A 17131-nucleotide genomic window follows, 5' to 3' on the forward strand; every position below is an offset into this window, starting at 1 on the left:
GATTAAATCGAAATATTTGAATGACCAAAGGGGAAGCCGGGGGAGGGGTGAGGGGAAGGAAGTAAAAAAAACAAAAAGAATTTTGTCTTTTTGTTGTTTGTTATTGTTTATTCTAGTTTTTCTTAAAATGTTTTTCTTGCTGTTGTTGTTATTATTCACGCAGACGACTTAAAAGCCATGATTATCGTTTACGTTGAAAACTTGTTTGTTTGTTTGTTTTTAGGTTTTTGTTTGTCTGTCGGAAACATTAGTCGTTTTATTTTTTTTTTTTTTTTTAATACGGTTACGGTTAAAAAAAGGAAAAGTGTTTGTTGATGAGCGATTGTTTGAAAAAAAAGCGCGTGAAAATTGTACGGGTGCTTGTTTGTTCGTTTGTTTGTTTTTTACCGTTTTGTTTAAACAAAAAAACGTTTGACCGTGTTATAATTACACATCCTTCCACGGTGTTCAAATAGATGCGATCGATAATTGACTCTTGCCAAAAATTGAGTAACAACAACGTTGATGTTATCACTTCCTTATCTCTCTTTCTCTCTCTCTCTCTCTTTCTGGAGAAAAATCAGGATCGTAATGGATATCTTTATGGAATGATAACGTTTTTTTTTTTTTTTTTAAAACAATCAAAAAAATCGCTGGAGAAAAAAAATAAAAAGTCGATTATTATTATTTTAATTAATCGCCATTTTTTCCTTTTATTTTTCGCGCACGACGAAAATTGATATTTCAATGTTGGTAACACTTGAAATGAATCGAACGTGTATCAGCAGAAGGAGATTTCTCGTTTGTTGTATTGGAGAAAATAAAAAAAAATGAAAGCGTGAAATCGATCCGCGATGTATGGAAAATAAAAAAATAAAAAATTTTAAAGGATTCCGTTTGTCGTGTCTTTTTGTTGTTGAGGAGAACAAACAACCGTGTAAAAATTTGACATCGTATCGAAATATTATTGTCGAAACTTTTCTTGTTTGTTTGTTTGTCGTTTCCGGTTTTCCTTCTTTGATTCGAGGGAGAGGAGGAAGGCGAGTATATAAATCGTATAAATTTTCACTTTTTTTTTTTATTTACAATAAAAATTAATTACTAAATAAATCTTATCACGGATCTTGATAATATTATCATTATTATCACTATATCGCTTTTATTTTGTCGCGATCTCGAGGAGGGAGAGAGAGAGAGGGGGGAGAACATTTTCGATCAGATTTATAATTACTCGTTTTTCTTATGTGAAAAAAAAAAAAAAAAATGGAAAGTCGGATTGAATATTATTCCAGCACTTTTTAAATGCTGGAATAATCCGACGACATTTTGAATTGGAATTTTTTTTTTCTTCTTCTTTTACCTTTACATAAATTTAGTTATAACGAATGTAAAAGTAAATAAAAAAAAAAAAAAAAAAAAGGCGGCGAAAGCGATAAAAAAAGAAAAAATGATGGCAAAAATCGCCCGGTTTTTTTTTTTTACTGTACAAGTCGTAAAAGTCAATTTAGATTTATATTTAATAAAAAAAAAAATAATAATGATAATAATAATTTTTAATGTCTCCGGTACTACTCGGTGGATCCCCGATTTTTACGCAAAAAAATTTTTGATACGGATAAGGGAGTGGAGGCGAGGGAAGGGGGAAAACAAACAAAAAAAAAATTTTTTCTCGTATGGCAAAAACGGTTACGGTTGACGACGATGAACGTTTATCAAATTTATTGAAAATGATTTTAAAACCTTTTTTTTGTTGCCATCTCTCTCTCTCTCTCTCTCTCTCTTTCTCTCTTTCTGTCTCTCTCTATACGCATATCTATCTATCTCTTTTTTTTTTTTTGCGTGTGTGTGTCGGGTTCGAATGAATTTTCGTTTACCACCTCGTTTACTCCTCGTTTCTCGATATTTTTTTTTTTTTTCATTATTATTATTATTATTATTATTATTTTGCTTTCAATCGAACGTATCTCGAACAGGTCGCGAGTTTTGATATCGATTTAAATCGATCGATCGATCGAGATGATTGAAATCTCCGAGTTGAAAAGGGGGGAAAAAAAAAGAGATATATGTGAATGAGCTCGAAGATATATTTTTATTATTATTATTTATTGCTTTATATATATATGTATACTATGGACGAATATCGAAAAATCGATCGGCCCCCCCCGGAGATTTATTCCCCCCCTTTCCCCCCCTTTTTTTTTTAAATATAAAATTTACAAATTATTAATTGAGTCGGTATTTTTTTGGTATTAAGTGGAGCGATGAAACTCGTCCGACAGGTGGTTAAAAAAAATCTTTTTTCGATGTTTGTTTGACGTCCGGCGGTATCTTTTGAACGCTTAATACGCCCCTGGAATCGTTCGTTTGTTCGGTTGTTTGGTTGTTTGACGTCGTCGTCGGCGGCACGCGCGTTTGCACACGCATTCTCTCGAGGAATAATTTTTATCATATTTTGAGAGTAATTTCATCATCACTTTTACTCGTAAAGGAAAAGCCCCCCTTTCTCCCCCCGCTTTATTTCGATAAAAATTGATTTTTTTTTTGTTGTTGTACCTGAACGATAATAATGATAATTATGGTAACGAAGTGGGGGGAGAAAATAAGTTGAAAAGCGAGCAATTTGGCATTTTGCTCGTTTTTTTTTTAAGAACCATAAAAATGTTTTTTTTTTAACCGCGCCATTTTCGGTAATAAAATTTATTTAAAATAGAGAGAAAGAGAGAGAGTGCGTGTGGGTCGGGGAGAGGGAGAGAGATAAAAAATAAAAGTTGAACGATATTATTTATTTAAGGTAAAAAAAAAAAACGGAAAAAAAATTAAACTTTTATAAATTGAGACATTAAAAATATTATTTATCATTTCCACATCTGAACCGATTATCACTTTCTCATTTTAATAATAATAATAATAATGATAATGATAATGATAATGATAACGATATTAATTTTGAATTGTAAATGAGTTTAAATTCTGAGAGGAGCACCAGACGAAAAAGAAAAAAAAAGAAAAAAGTGGAATGTAAAAAAAAAAAAAGCCCCCCCGAGGCAACTTTATACGTTTTCACAACGAATGAGTGAGAAAACCGGAAGTTATGTTTTTTTTTTTTTTTTTTTTTTTCATCCCCCCCACCGGGTTTTGTTGTTATCGTTTTTTTTTAAAAAAACGAGCGCGCAGGTCGCAAAAAGGGCGTGCGAACGTTCCAGACATAGTCAACGAACGAGTTTCCTTTTGGCAGGTTGAACGCGGAAAAAAAAAAAAAAAAAAAGTTTTTTTTTTTTTTTGAATAGAAAATTTTTTTTTCGAATCGAGAAAAATCCACGAGTGGTAGTAGTGGTGGTGGTGGTGGTAGTAGTAGTGGTCGAACTTGTTTTTAGTATCGAATTTAGGTTTTGGGCCTTTTCTCTCTCTCTCTCTCTCTCTCTCTCTCTCCGATTTATATATATATATAAATTTTTTCGAGCCGGATTCTCTCATTCTTTTACGATTCGTGATTGACATTCGAAAACGTCATTTAATTTTACTTGAGGGTGGTCACGTGCAACTGTTTTTTTTTTTTTTTTTTTGCAATATTGGAAGCCGTTCGTGACTGGATTCCGCGATAAGAGAAAGAGAGATAGATAGAGATAGAAACACACATCAGGATTCATTACATTGAGAAAAGGAAATCTGGGTTAATATTAATAAATTTTTTTTTTACTTTTTTTTTTTTTTTATAAATATATATATTCATGCGCGCGTAGAGAAAATACGTACGCAGTGCGTACGCACTCACGCACACATGCGTACGTGCGTACGTATTTTTTATATATATGGTATTTTAAACGCTTTCGCTCCCAAAGGCCGTCTGCCAACCTACCTACCTACCTACCTACCTATGCTCATTTTTACTATTGTTTTTTTTTTCTAAATGTCTCTTATCATTAGATCGTTGTATAGCGTTGTTTTGGTTTAAATTATTATCATTATTATTATTTATTCCGTGACGTGTGTGCGTGCGTGCGTGCGTGCGCGCGCGTGTGTAAATCTGGAGGTGATGAAATTATTTTCTCTCGTCGTTGTCTTTGTGTCCTTTTAATTCCAGAGATTTTTTTTTTTTTTCGATAAAGAAAAAGTTTTATTATTATTATTATCGTTAATGCGTTTCATCCGGGGATCGTGTGGAGGAACGAAAGAAAAGGGAAAAATCGGGGAAATGGGGGGATGGGGGTTCATCCGTTTCAAAACATTTTTGGAAAAATTATTCAAGAGGAATTTTTTTTTTTTTTTTTTTACAGAATCATTTGCTCTTTTTTCGTTATTATTATTATTATTATTATTTAGAGTTATGGAAAAATTTTAAACGATTTCCGGTTTTCTTCGATTTTCATTCACGATAATAATAATAAATTTTAATCGAATAAATCAAAGGATTAGTAGCAAAAAAAAAGAAAATCGTAAAATGACGTAATCATTTCCGTTTTGTGAGTGAGTGTGTGTAAGATGGCGAAGCCTAAATAAACGACAAGAATGAAAAAAGAAAAAGAAAGTAAAAATAAAAAAAAAATTAATTTATATTTAATTTATCGTTTGTTCGATTTGTCCGAATCGTTTGTTCGTTTGTTTGTTTGTTTGTTTGTTTGTTTGTTTTTTTCTCGTTCTTGATAATTATTATCCAGTGAAATTTTTTATAAAATTCTTTATTATTTTTTCTATTTTTTTTTTCTTTTTACAAAAAAATTTACTGAAAGGCGGGACGGTAAAATTTCGATTTTCGAAAAAAAATGAAAAAATTAATTATTATTATTATTATTATTATTATTACTTTCATCGGCGGATTCGATCGATGATGATTTTGCGTTTTTTTACGCGTGTGCGTGTGCCTGTGCGTGTATTAATTACGCAATCGTAAAATGTTTGTTCTTAATTTTTTAGTTATAATAACGTTTGTCGTTGAATTTATTATTATTATTATTACTATTATTATTATTATCATTATCATTATTGTGGTCATCATCATCATCATCGTCATCGCTCATTTTAAGGTTTAGAAGAAAAATAAGATCGAGTTGAGTTTCGATTTCGGTTTACGTTCGTAAATTAACTTTTTTTTTTTGATGAGGGACTTTTTGGGGATAGGGAGGAGGAGGAGGAGAAGAAGAGGAGGGGATAAGGGTAGTACGTGAATGGGTTTTCCCTCCCCTGTGGCGAATGTGTCGCGGAAAAAAAATTTTATAAACATGAATGACGAAGGTGGAAATTTTTACGCAGGTAAAAAAGTCGATGGAGTCGCAAGAAGGAATTTAAAGTCCCCCTTCCCCCCCCCCCGCACACGCGCACATGCCGCACACATCATCGCAAGATAACATATCAAAAGTTGCGGTTCAAGTTTTTTTTTTTTTGTTTTTTTTTTTTTTGTTTTTGATGTTTATCACGAAAATTGAAATTTTTTTTTTTTTTTTGGGGGGAAAACCTCGAGGGGGTCTCACGGATTTCAAGTGCGTGCATCGTGTATGTGTGTGCGTGCGTGTATGCGTGTGAATATAAAATGCGTTTTTGTGTACTAGATACAAGATTTGGGCCTCCTCGTTTTTTTTTTTTTTTTCGATTAGAATCCGATTAGTATTAACCGTGATTTTCCGTGTCGTCTCGCGTGTGTATAATAATCTCTTTTGACTTTTTTTTTTTTTTGGAAATTTTTTTTAAATTTTGACTCGTTTGTTGGTTCGTTTGTTCGTTTGTTTGTTTGTTGTTTGTTTTAACCGGGTAAAAGTTTTTGATGAAGAAAACAAACAAAAGGAGAGTTTAAAATAATATTAAAAAAGAAAAGAAAAAAAAAATTTAACAATCGTGAACGCTTTTTATTGGAAAGTTTTCTCTCTTTCTCTCTTTAATTCTCCATCTCTCTCTCTCTCTCTTTTTCCTCCTCCTCTTTTTTTGTTTCTCCTGCGTCGTATTCTGCTCTCATTTTGATCGAACGGATCGAACGCGAACGTCTTTTTTTTTTTTGAGAAAAATTTACATTTTTTTTTATATTTTTGTACGAATTTTAAAAATTTTTTACTGGGCCAGTTTCTCTCTCTTTCTCTCCCTCTCTCTCTCTCTCTCTCTCTTTCTTTCTCTCTCTCTCTCTCTCTTTCTCTTTTTCTCCCTCTCTCTCTCTCTTTCTATTAATTATTTTTGTACCACGGTTGTGACGACGAGTTATCGGTTTGGAAAGCGTGTCATTAACTAATTTGCGTGATACGCGAAACATCGAGACGTGTCTAATTTCGAAAAAAAACGTGGAAAAAGAAAAAAAAAATAAAAAAAAATTTCGATGGCTCCATTTTGTTTTTTTGTTTTTTTTTGAATTATTTCAGAGTTTCGCGAACCTTGTGCCTTTTTTCTGTCGTTTCCCTCCCCTCCCCCAATTTTCCCGATGATAATGAGCAAAAAGGAGGGGCGGAACAGATACAAAATTAAGAATTTTTTTTTTTTCTTTTTTTTTATCTCGTGGGTTATTTTCATTTCTTTTCGTTCTCGTCTTTAGTTTTTTTTGTTTTTGTTGTTAATCGAAGTTATGTTGGTATCATTGGATCGATGGGAAATTTTCTCAAATTTTCTCGAGAAAATTTCACAATTTCAAAATTTCTTGTAAACCTTTTTTCGATTAAATCCTGCTTCCATCTCGCGACAGACGGAATTTTTCGAGTTTTTCGATGTTCCGTCTCTTTCTCTGTCTCCCCACCCCCCCAAATAATTCAAAGGATCGATTAAATATTTCCGATCGATAAGAAAGAGGGAGAAAAAAAATTTTTTGCGGTTAAATAATTTCAAGATAATTTAAAAAAAAAAAAAATGTCTGAAATGAGATTTTTTTTTTTTTTTTTTTTCGTTAATGACTGTTTAGCGTTTAATCGCCCTTCGGTTTTCTAATTAAGTAGCCTTTAATCATTGTGAAGAAAAGAAGGAGGAGGAGGCTGAGGGGGGAAGGAGGGAAGGAGGGAAGGAGAAAAGAAAGAATTAATTTTTTTTTTTTTTCTATGTTTTATATAAACGCTCGAAGCGTTTTTTTTTTTTATAAAATGGCACCAGCCTAAAGTTAATAATTAAAATAATTATTAAAATGAACCGCACGTAGGATTTTGATACGCGCGCACGTACGCATGCACGCACGCATACCTGAAATCAGGGAAAGGTGACAAAACGGAAAAAAATTTTCCTTCCCCCTGTCTCTTTCTCTTTGTCTACCTCATCGCGTTTTTCCATCGTTTTTTTTTTTATTAAATTAAGTGAAACTGAAATCGTTTCGTTTTGACAGTTTTTCTCTTACCCTCTCGTCCCCCTCCCCTTTCCCCTCATTTCGTCGAGACACACACGAGCAATTGAGATGGAGGGTAATTATTATCATTATCATCATCATCGCGCGTGTGTGTGTAAACGACTGTAATTTATTTTTTTCTATTAAGGATCTTCGTAATTTGTTTTCAGATCGATATGTATTGCGTATATTTCCCTCTTCTTTTTCCTTCCCCCCCCCCCGGAAATATTCGAAAGAATAGGAAAAAAGTTGGTCTGTTGCTGCTGTTGGTGCTGTCGCTGTGGGTGACCATCGCTCTGTTTTCTCGTCGTTTCGGGTTTCGTCGAAAGAGAGTCAAATAAAATTCATTATACGAATTAAAATCGGTCATTTTCCTTTTTTTTTTTTTTTTTTTTTTGAATTAATTTTTAATTGAATATCTAACGTGTTGGCGTGTGGGTTTGTTTGTTTGTTTGTTTGTTTATTTATTTGTTTGTTCGTTCGTCCGTTTGTTGCAGCAAATCTAAGCAAGTTTTCTTTTCTTTATTCGGTTTTAATGCATAAATAATGAGATGAATGATTCAGTATTGAAATATTTATTAATTTTTTTTTTACCTTCTCTTTCTCTCTCTTTTCTTTCCAGCCTCTCGTTTCATCTCGTTAAATCCGCTCCTTCTCTTCGCGTTCGAACGCGTCTTTTCTCCCTCCCTCCCTCTCTCTCTTTCTCATTTGGTTAAATTTAATTTAATCGCGTAGTTTTAACGACGAACAATAAAACAAAAGAAGGATTATTATTTTTTTTCTTCTTTTTTTTTTTGTAACGATTTTATGAATGAGTTAAAAAGAAGGAAAAGAAAGAAAGAAAGAATTTTTGTTTGTTTGTTTGTTTCTTTCTTCTTCCGCTATCGCCGTTTGTCGTCGTTTCGTACGTATTGAATGGATTTTTACGGGGTGTCACACCAACACGGATACGTCATAAAAAAAAAATGAATTTTATATGTTCAGAAACGGTCAGAAAAAATCGGATTCGAATCGTGGCATGTTTGTTTATTCACAGTCACGAATTTCCGGTCGGTTGTGACGACAAACATCCGAATTTTTTTATTTCTTTTGTTTCGAAGAAGGAGAAAGAGAGAGAGAGAGTGAGTCGGTCGGTCGAAATCTCTCTCTCTCTCTCTCAAAAAAAAAAACGAAGAACCTTTTGCGGTTTTTTTTTTTTTCTTATTCTTTTTTGTCAAAGACATTAATTTATTATTATTATTATCATCATCATCATCATTACCCTGGTTTCAATAATTAAACATGTAAATTTTCGTCGACCGTTAATTAAGTGTAATTTTGTTTTCTCTCTCTATCTCTCTCTTTCTCTTTCTGTCTCGCAATGCAAAACGCCGTAAAAAAAAAAAAAAAAAAAATTGAAATCGTGTCTTCCCTCTCTTTCTCTCTCTCTCTTTCGATTTCAAATGTCATTTTTATGTTTTTTTTTCTCTCTCTCTTTCTCGATTTATTTCGCTCGAAGATAAATAGTTAAATATTTTACTCTCGAAAATGAAATGACAACAACAACAAACAACAAACAACAAAAATTACGCGACCGACGCGATCCGTACATATAACGTTTATTAAAATTCCAAAGCGAGATTGTTTCAATCGTGTGTTTGTACGTTTGTGAGATTTTCTATCACGACAAACAAGCAAAACTGGATGGTTTTGATTCGTTTTGTAAAGGGGAGTAGAAGGGAGGGGGAGGGAATCCCCCCAAGAAAATAAAAAAAAAAGAGTTGTCGTTAATGAGAAAAAATATGTCTGTTTCGATTGCGTTTTTTTAAACGAGGCGTTACGTGTAATAATTAATTAGATTGAGACAAATGGTTGGTGCTGGACGAGTGGGAGAGAGGGAGGGAGGGAGGGAAAGGGGGATGGCGATGGATGGGGAGATGAAGGGAACGGGCGAGGGGATGGTGAAAAGAAAATGAAAAAAAATTTTTTTTTCTTTTCGCAATTTATTATTCGGCAAAGTTTTTCAATACCCTCTTCTTTTCTCTCCTATACTCCCCTCCTCTCCTCACCTCTTTCACCGAATGTTTTCACTATGATAATAATGATAATAAAAAAATTTAAAATTAAAATCGTTACGGGGCCAAATTTTTAAAATAAACTCGAACGAATGATGATGATGATGGGGGAAATCATCAAAAATTTAAATTTAAATTAATTTTACCTCCTCCTTTTCCTCCTACTCCTCCTTCTCCTGTTATTCTATCGTTTTCGATTTTATTCATATCCACCTGCGATCGTGTTTTCTTTGTTGTTATTATTATTATTATTATGTGTACCGTACGTATAAAAAAAAAAAAAAAAAAAAAATTTCGCCTCCGGAAATTTGCGCTTATTGTTTCTCAATCTCTACTTTCACCATTTTTCAAAAAGAAGAAAAGAAAAGAAAAGAAATATAAAATAACAATTTGTGGAGAATGTTCTAGAGAGTCTCTTATGGCTTTATATATATAAAAGAATTCCTTAGATTGAATTAAATTTGGCAATGTGGCGATGGCAGAGAGAGTGAATGAATGATTGATTGATTGAGCGAGAGTTTAAATTCCTCGTCGTTTAATTTTAAATTAATTAAAAATAATAATAATAAAAATAATAATAATAATGGTCGTTTGTTTGTTTGTTTGTTTGTAGGGAAGTGAGAACCGTAGTTCTTCAGAAAGGTTCGAGCGGATTGGGTTTTAACATTGTCGGAGGAGAAGATGGCGAGGGAATATTTATATCATTCATATTGGCCGGAGGACCCGCCGATCTCAGCGGAGAACTCAGGCGGGGAGATCAAATCCTCAGCGTGAACGGAATCAATTTGAGGACGGCGACTCACGAAGAAGCCGCTCAGGCATTGAAAGGAGCGGATCAGACTGTTACCATCGTAGCTCAATTCAAACCCGAGGAGTACAATCGTTTCGAGGCCAAAATCCACGATTTGAAACAGCAGATCTCTCAACAAATGTCTGGTACCTTGCTTAGAACGTCACAGAAAAGATCTTTATACGTCAGGTAAAAAAAAAAGAAAATTTTTCGGCGGGAAATCCGATTTATCGTCATCGTGATTATTATTATTGTTATTACAGAGCGCTTTTCGATTACGATCCGAACAAAGACGACGGTCTCCCGAGTCGGGGTTTGCCATTCCACTACGGAGATATATTACACGTGACGAACGCGAGCGACGATGAGTGGTGGCAAGCGAGAAAAGTTTTGCCAACGGGAGAAGAAGAAGGAATGGGGATCGTTCCGTCCAAAAGACGTTGGGAAAGAAAGCAAAGAGCTCGGGATCGAACGGTTAAATTTCAGGGTCACGTGCCACAAAATATGGATAAGGTGAGTCTTCGAAAATCATCATCATCATCATCATCATTATTATTTCATTTTGTTTTTTTTTTTTTTTTTTTTTTTTTTTGTTTCAGCAATCGACGTTAGACCGGAAAAAGAAAAACTTTTCATTTAGTCGAAAGTTTCCATTTATGAAGAGCAAAGACGATAAGTCGGAAGACGGCTCTGATCAAGAACGTAAGTTTTTTATAATATTATTATTATTATTATTATTTCTCAAACGGAAACGGAAACGACAAAACGGCGAACGAAAAACATCCCCCGTGCGTGGAACCGTGCGGTTGACCTCTTCGATCAAAAGGAAAAAAAATTAAATTACGCGAACGGAACGGAAAAATTAATTTTTTTCTGTTTGTTTGTTTGCTTGTTTGTTCATCGCGACCACGCCTACGTCAATAATGATAATAATAATGATGACGATACCGGTAATTAAAACCGCATTATTATTTTAATTAAATTTGACCGCGTATAAAACGCGAAAATGGGGGAGTGGGATGATGTTCGATCGATGTTTGCGCAAGATGGCGGGCATATATTCACGCCCAATAAAAATTCCGACCCAATAATTATTATTATTATTATCATTTTTTTTTTTTTAAAGTCGATTCGTTTTTGCTCTCGTTTAAAGCCAAACGAGACAAACGTTTTTATTTGTGTGTTCTTGATTAATTAAAAAAAAAAAAAAAAAAAGAAGAAGAATATGTGAAGAAGGAGAAAGAAAATCGATCCGTCGATCGATCGATCGATTAATCGATCGGTTGGTTAATGCTGTCATCGCTTCCGGCCATGTTTGTGTAATTTCTGTCGCGTCTTTAACTCACTCGCTCCCTTAAAAAAAAAAAAAGGGGGGAGGGGAAGCACAAAAATTTTTTTTTTCTGTTGCAATTGTACACATAAGCACGTGATTAATTAATTCGCACATCACATGCAACATGTTTTGTTTTTGGAAAAGGGAAGTGGGGGGGGGCACCATCGATTCAAGCACAAATTTTCACGTTATCTATTCTTGTAGAAAACCACCCGATTGCTTTTTCTGTTTTTCTATATCCACAATGTGGCACAAACCCTCACTCACTCACCCCCCACCCCCGTGTAAAATTATTTACCTTATTCTTTTTCGTTTCAGCTTTCATGTTATGTTACACGCAGGACGACAACACGACAGAAGGTATTGAGATTGAATCATTTTTATTACTTGCTGTTGTCAAAGGTAAAGGTTTCCCGTCTTTTCTTGCTTTGCCCTTTTCTTTTTTTTTTTTTTTGTTGGCGTTTTACATATCTATCTATCTCTCTCTCACTCTATCAAAAATATATATCACGTGATTTTAATACACACGTGATTGTTTTTTTTTCTCTCTCTCTCTTTCACTGTTGTTGTTTTAACCACTTTTTGGAAAAAAAAAAAAAAAAAAAACGATTTTCCAAATTTTCAACATTCTAAGAAGAGCAACGAGAGGAAAAAGAAAAGAGATGTAGAAGAAGGAAAAGAAGAAGAAAAAGAAGAAGAAAATGAAGAAGAAAGAGAAGAAGAAGAAGAATAGTAATTAACCTTGGGGAAATTATTTTGCTGTCGGAAAGTTATTTGCATGAATTAATCGACCAAATTAATTTTTTGCCCCCCACCCTCCCCTCCCCCGGGGGAGGGGAGGGTGGGGGGGCAAACGTCGACGTCATCATAAATATTTTTTCTTTTCTTTTCTTTTCTTTTTTTTTTGCATGAATAATTTTAAACGTTTTTAATTTTCGTTTGTTTTTTTTTTTTTTTTGCTTTCATTAATTATTTCTTTGCGTGCGCGTGTGTGTGTGTGTGTGTGTGTGCGTCTCTTTGCTTTTATTAAACAATTGCTTGTTGTTGTTTTTTTTTTGTTTGTTTGTTTGTTTAATTTTGTTTGTTTTTTTTGATTTTGTTTGTAGGGTGATTGAAAATTAATATTTTGATTTTTTGTGTCAAGTACGTACGTATTTCAGTGATCGTATCCGCAATTTTTTTTTTTTTTTTTTTGCTGTCGTTAAAGAAAAGAAAATGAAACGATCGAGGAATTTTTATTTATTTATTTTGTGCATGAAAAAGGGGATGAAAGGAGGTGGTTGAACGGGTTCGAAATTCGATTCCTTTTTTTTTTTTTTTTCTCTCTCGTGGGGTAGGCGCGCAAGCCAATTAAAGTCGCAAAGTTAATTTCCTTCCTTCCTTCAATCCGCTCCTCGAGAATATTATTATTATTATTATTATTATTATTTGACGAGATATGATTTTTATTTAGGTGGGGAAGAAACGGTTCTTTCGTACGAAGCAGTTCAACAACAGCAAATACAGTACACTCGTCCTGTCATCGTTTTGGGCCCTCTCAAAGATAGAATCAACGATGATTTAATATCCGAATTCCCGGATAAATTTGGTAGCTGCGTACCTCGTGAGTATTTTCTATCGTCACGACGACGACGATGATGATGCACGAACATAACCGGAAATGAATGAATGATAAAATTATCTGTTATTTGAACAGACACGACGAGGCCGAAGAGAGAGTACGAAAAAGACGGGAGAGACTATCATTTCGTTTCGTCTAGAGAACAAATGGAAAAAGATATTCAAAATCATTTATTCATCGAAGCCGGACAGTACAATGATAATCTTTACGGTACGTCCGTGGCATCGGTCAAAGAAGTGGCGGAACGTGGTAAACATTGCATATTGGACGTGAGCGGTAACGCTATAAAAAGGCTGCAAGTCGCTCAACTCTTTCCAATCGCCATATTTATTAAACCCAAATCTGTCGAATCAATCATGTGAGTATATACATACCATTGCCTTGTTTATTATTATTATTATTATTATTATTTTGTTTTGTTTTTTTTTTTTTTATTATTAAGGGAAATGAATAAAAGAATGACTGAGGAACAAGCCAAGAAGACTTACGAGCGTGCCATTAAAATGGAACAAGAATTTGCCGAATATTTCACGGCCGTCGTCGAGGGAGACACTCCCGAAGAAATCTACGCCAAAGTAAAAGATGTCATCGTCGAACAAGCGGGTCCAACGATTTGGGTACCCGCAAAAGAGCAACTGTGACGGCCGCCTTGCACCGCATGGACGGTGCCCGCACGCCGGGATTGACTACTCCCCCGAATAATAATAGATAACACGATAACGGACCGACAAGTGAAAATGGTGAGAGTTTATTTCATTACGAGAAAAATGAAATGATTGATTGATTGATTGATTGATTGATTTTCTTCGGGTCTTTTACAGGTCGAGTGGAATTTAAACGGTGGAATCCTCCGTTCGACGACTCATGATTATGACGGATTCGACGACCTTGAAAAAGAAGAAGAAGAAGAAGAAGGAGAAGAATCGTTGGAGATTCTGTGGCACAAACGTAATAATAACGTCGACGTCGACGCCGCCGTCGTCGTCGTCGCCGATGAGTTGCAAAATCGGACGACGTCTTACAACAATAACGAAATAATAACGGAAGACAGAGAGCAGCTAGACTTCTAGTCTTTTTTTTTTTTTTTTTTTTTTTTTGGTGATGAGAGTTTGGGTTTTTAGTAGTAGTATTTTAATAATAAAAAAAAAAAAAACTTTTTTTTTTTTTTTTTTTAATTTTGTCGATGTCGGTCGTCGATTCGAGTTGCGGTTTGATAATAATAATAATGATAATAACGACAACGACCCCATCGAAAGAATAAAAAAAATTTTTAAATTATTTATTTATTTATTTGTGATTTAAAAAAAAAAAAAAAAAATTAGTTGGTTAAATTGTTGTTTTATTCTTTTTATTATTATTATCATTATTATTATTATTGTTTTATTTTTTTAATCGTCGAGAGAGGGGGGAAAAAAAGGAAACCGAAAACTAAAAACCCAAACGTTGGAAAGGGAGCAAAGGAAAAAGTGAAAGAAGACAAAAAGAAACAAAATGGTAAAGAAGGAAAAGGGGAAGGGGAGTGAGGGGAGGGGGAGGTGAAGAAACCCCGCGAAAATTTTTTTAAACTTTTTTTTTTTTTTTTGTTTTCGAGTATATAAAATTAGATTTTAAATTAAATAAATAAAATAATTTTTAAAAAACGTTTTGTTTGTTTTCAGCACGATAAAGAGAGCGAAAAGAGAGAGAGAAAGACAACAACAACCACGGTTGTGTAGTGCCAATCTTTTATATTTTTATCTCTCTTTCTTTCTCTCTCTCACTCTCACACACACACACACACGCGCGAGCGCGGGGAGGCAAAAGTGGAAAGGGGAGGGGGGAGTAGAGAAAATTTAAAAGTCGTCCGTTGTGTTTGTTGTTGTTGTTGTTGTTGTCGTTGTCGTCGTTGTTATTGTTGCACTTAGGAAATGTTTTTAATTTTCCGAATTAATAATCCGTTTAATATCATATTTAAAAACACCATAAACGAAAAGGATCATCATCATGTACATAAGTGACTAAGTAATTATTTAGTAAAAAAAAAAAAATGGCGGGGGAGAGTGTTAATAATTATTATTATTATTAATTATTTAATTGTAGTTAATTTATTTTGTGTTCACATTTTTATTTATTGTTCGTTCGGGAGCCTACCTCTTTATATTTTTCTTTTTTCCCTCCCCCTCCCTCCCCTTTCCTTCTTCCACCCACCCATGTTTTGCACCCTCCTCCCCACCCCATCAGTCAAACTTTTTATTATTATTATTATTTGTTAATAAATGAAAATCAAGAAGATGAATGATTACAAAAAAAAAAAAAAAAAAAAAAACAGAAATTGAACTTTTTATGGGATGTTGTTGTTGTTGCTGTTGTTGTTATTGCTGATGTTGTGGAGCTTTGTTTGTCTGTTTGTTTGTCCATTCGTTCGTTCGATAACTTGTTTGTTTTTTTTTTTCTCTCTTTCAGTTTCTGTAATCTGATTTGTTTTGTATTCTTTCGCGAAAAAAAAATAGGAAGGAGGATGAGGAGGGGGCGTTGACAGTTCGGATAGGGAGGGGAAAATTGAAAGGTTAAAGGTCAAAAGGCTCGTTTATTTTTTTTTATTTTTTTTCTCTCTGACATCTTTACCTCCCGCTCGCTACTCTGTTGTTTTTTTTTTTATTATTTAATTTTCGAATAAGAATAAAAAGAAGAAGAAGAAGAAAAGTGCTTTTTGATGGTTTTTTATTATAATTATTTTTTTTTAATTTTAATTAAACGTATATTGTGTAAATAATAATAATAATAATAATAATAATAATAATAATAATAATAATAATAATAATATTTATAATTGACAAACAAATAAAAAAAAAAGAATCTGTAAAGTAGTAATTTTTCTTAAAAAATAAATAAATGAGTGAATTTTACGTAAAAAAAAAAAAAACGCGAGATTCTATGTGTGTCTTCACGTGACGTAGCACACACGCACACGCACACACGTGTGTCTAACTTCTCGCCTTCGTGAAATTTAAAAATAAATAAAAAATAATATAAATATATATATATATATAAATAAATAAATAAATGAAGCTTGTTTAAAATAAAAATGTTTTTAATTATTATTATTATTAGAATTATTATTATTAATAATAATGACGGTTATTTATTTATTTTTAATTTCCTCACGTTGTAATTATTAATAAATAAATAAATAAATAATTTTAAATAAATGAAACGTTTATAAAAAAAAAAAAAAAAATGTTTCTTTTATTATTTAGCATGATAATATTTAAATTCACGATTTCTTTTTTGCAAGATTGATGAGTGGAGAAAAGGTAAAAATGAGAGAGAGAGAGAGAAAAAATACGCGAGTTTTTACTCGATGGTAAGTAGGTAGAACGCGGATGAAACAACAGAAAATTTTTTTTTTTTTTTATAAAGTTTTTACATTTGTCCTTACTAATTGTTATTATTTTTTTTTTCTTTCATTTAGGAAAGGACCAGTAAAGACGAGCCGGCACATTCAGGAGTGACAGTATCAGACAGCGAAACAAGATGATGTCTACCTTTTGGAGAGGAGAGGAGAGGTGACAAAAACGTTTCTGTTATATTTTCAAATAATTTAAATAAGGGCTACGATTTCGTTTTGGAAAAAAGTACGAAAAAGCGAGAAGGCAAGAAGAGGAAGGGAGGGAGGAAGAGAGGGAGGAAAAGGCGAGAAAGAGGAATAATTAGAAAAAATCAGGTTCGGTTGTTTGTCGTCATAGAAGAAACCTCGTTTTAAACCTGTAATTAAATTTTGAGTGATGATTGAACGTTTGATTTATATTTGGCCACGTTTATATTATATACATATATATGTATAAAATATATGTATGTATATTTTTCTTAATCGTGACACATAAACTACTAAATTTGCCACAAACGATTATTAAGTTTTCCGTTTTTTTTTTTTTTTTTAAAATTATAATGATAATAATAATAATAATAATAATAATAATAATAATAATAATAATAATATTTGTATTTATTCTCTGTATTATAATATATGTATTTATTCTCTCAAATATATTATTTAAAAAAAAAAATAAAATTTGTTTTTTTTTTTCCCATCATG

The 17131-nt window shown here is 33.0% G+C and overlaps 1 protein-coding gene across 1 annotated transcript; it reads left to right on the forward strand.

Annotated features, from left to right (window-relative positions):
* Positions 1-9787: 9787 nt before the first annotated feature.
* On the forward strand, positions 9788-13697 carry Phum_PHUM577960 (Discs large 1 tumor suppressor protein, putative; the record flags this gene model as incomplete). The annotated part of the gene is made up of 8 exons (XM_002432198.1): positions 9788-9799; positions 9951-10291; positions 10366-10615; positions 10702-10804; positions 11754-11837; positions 12889-13038; positions 13132-13414; positions 13499-13697. 8 exons carry the CDS (start codon positions 9788-9790, stop codon positions 13695-13697), a joined length of 1422 nt encoding a protein of 473 aa, XP_002432243.1.
* Between the last annotated feature and the right edge of the window lie 3434 nt (positions 13698-17131).

This window comes from Pediculus humanus, genomic scaffold, assembly GCF_000006295.1.
Source record: "Pediculus humanus corporis 1103172108307 genomic scaffold, whole genome shotgun sequence".
Lineage (NCBI taxonomy): Eukaryota > Metazoa > Arthropoda > Insecta > Psocodea > Pediculidae > Pediculus > Pediculus humanus.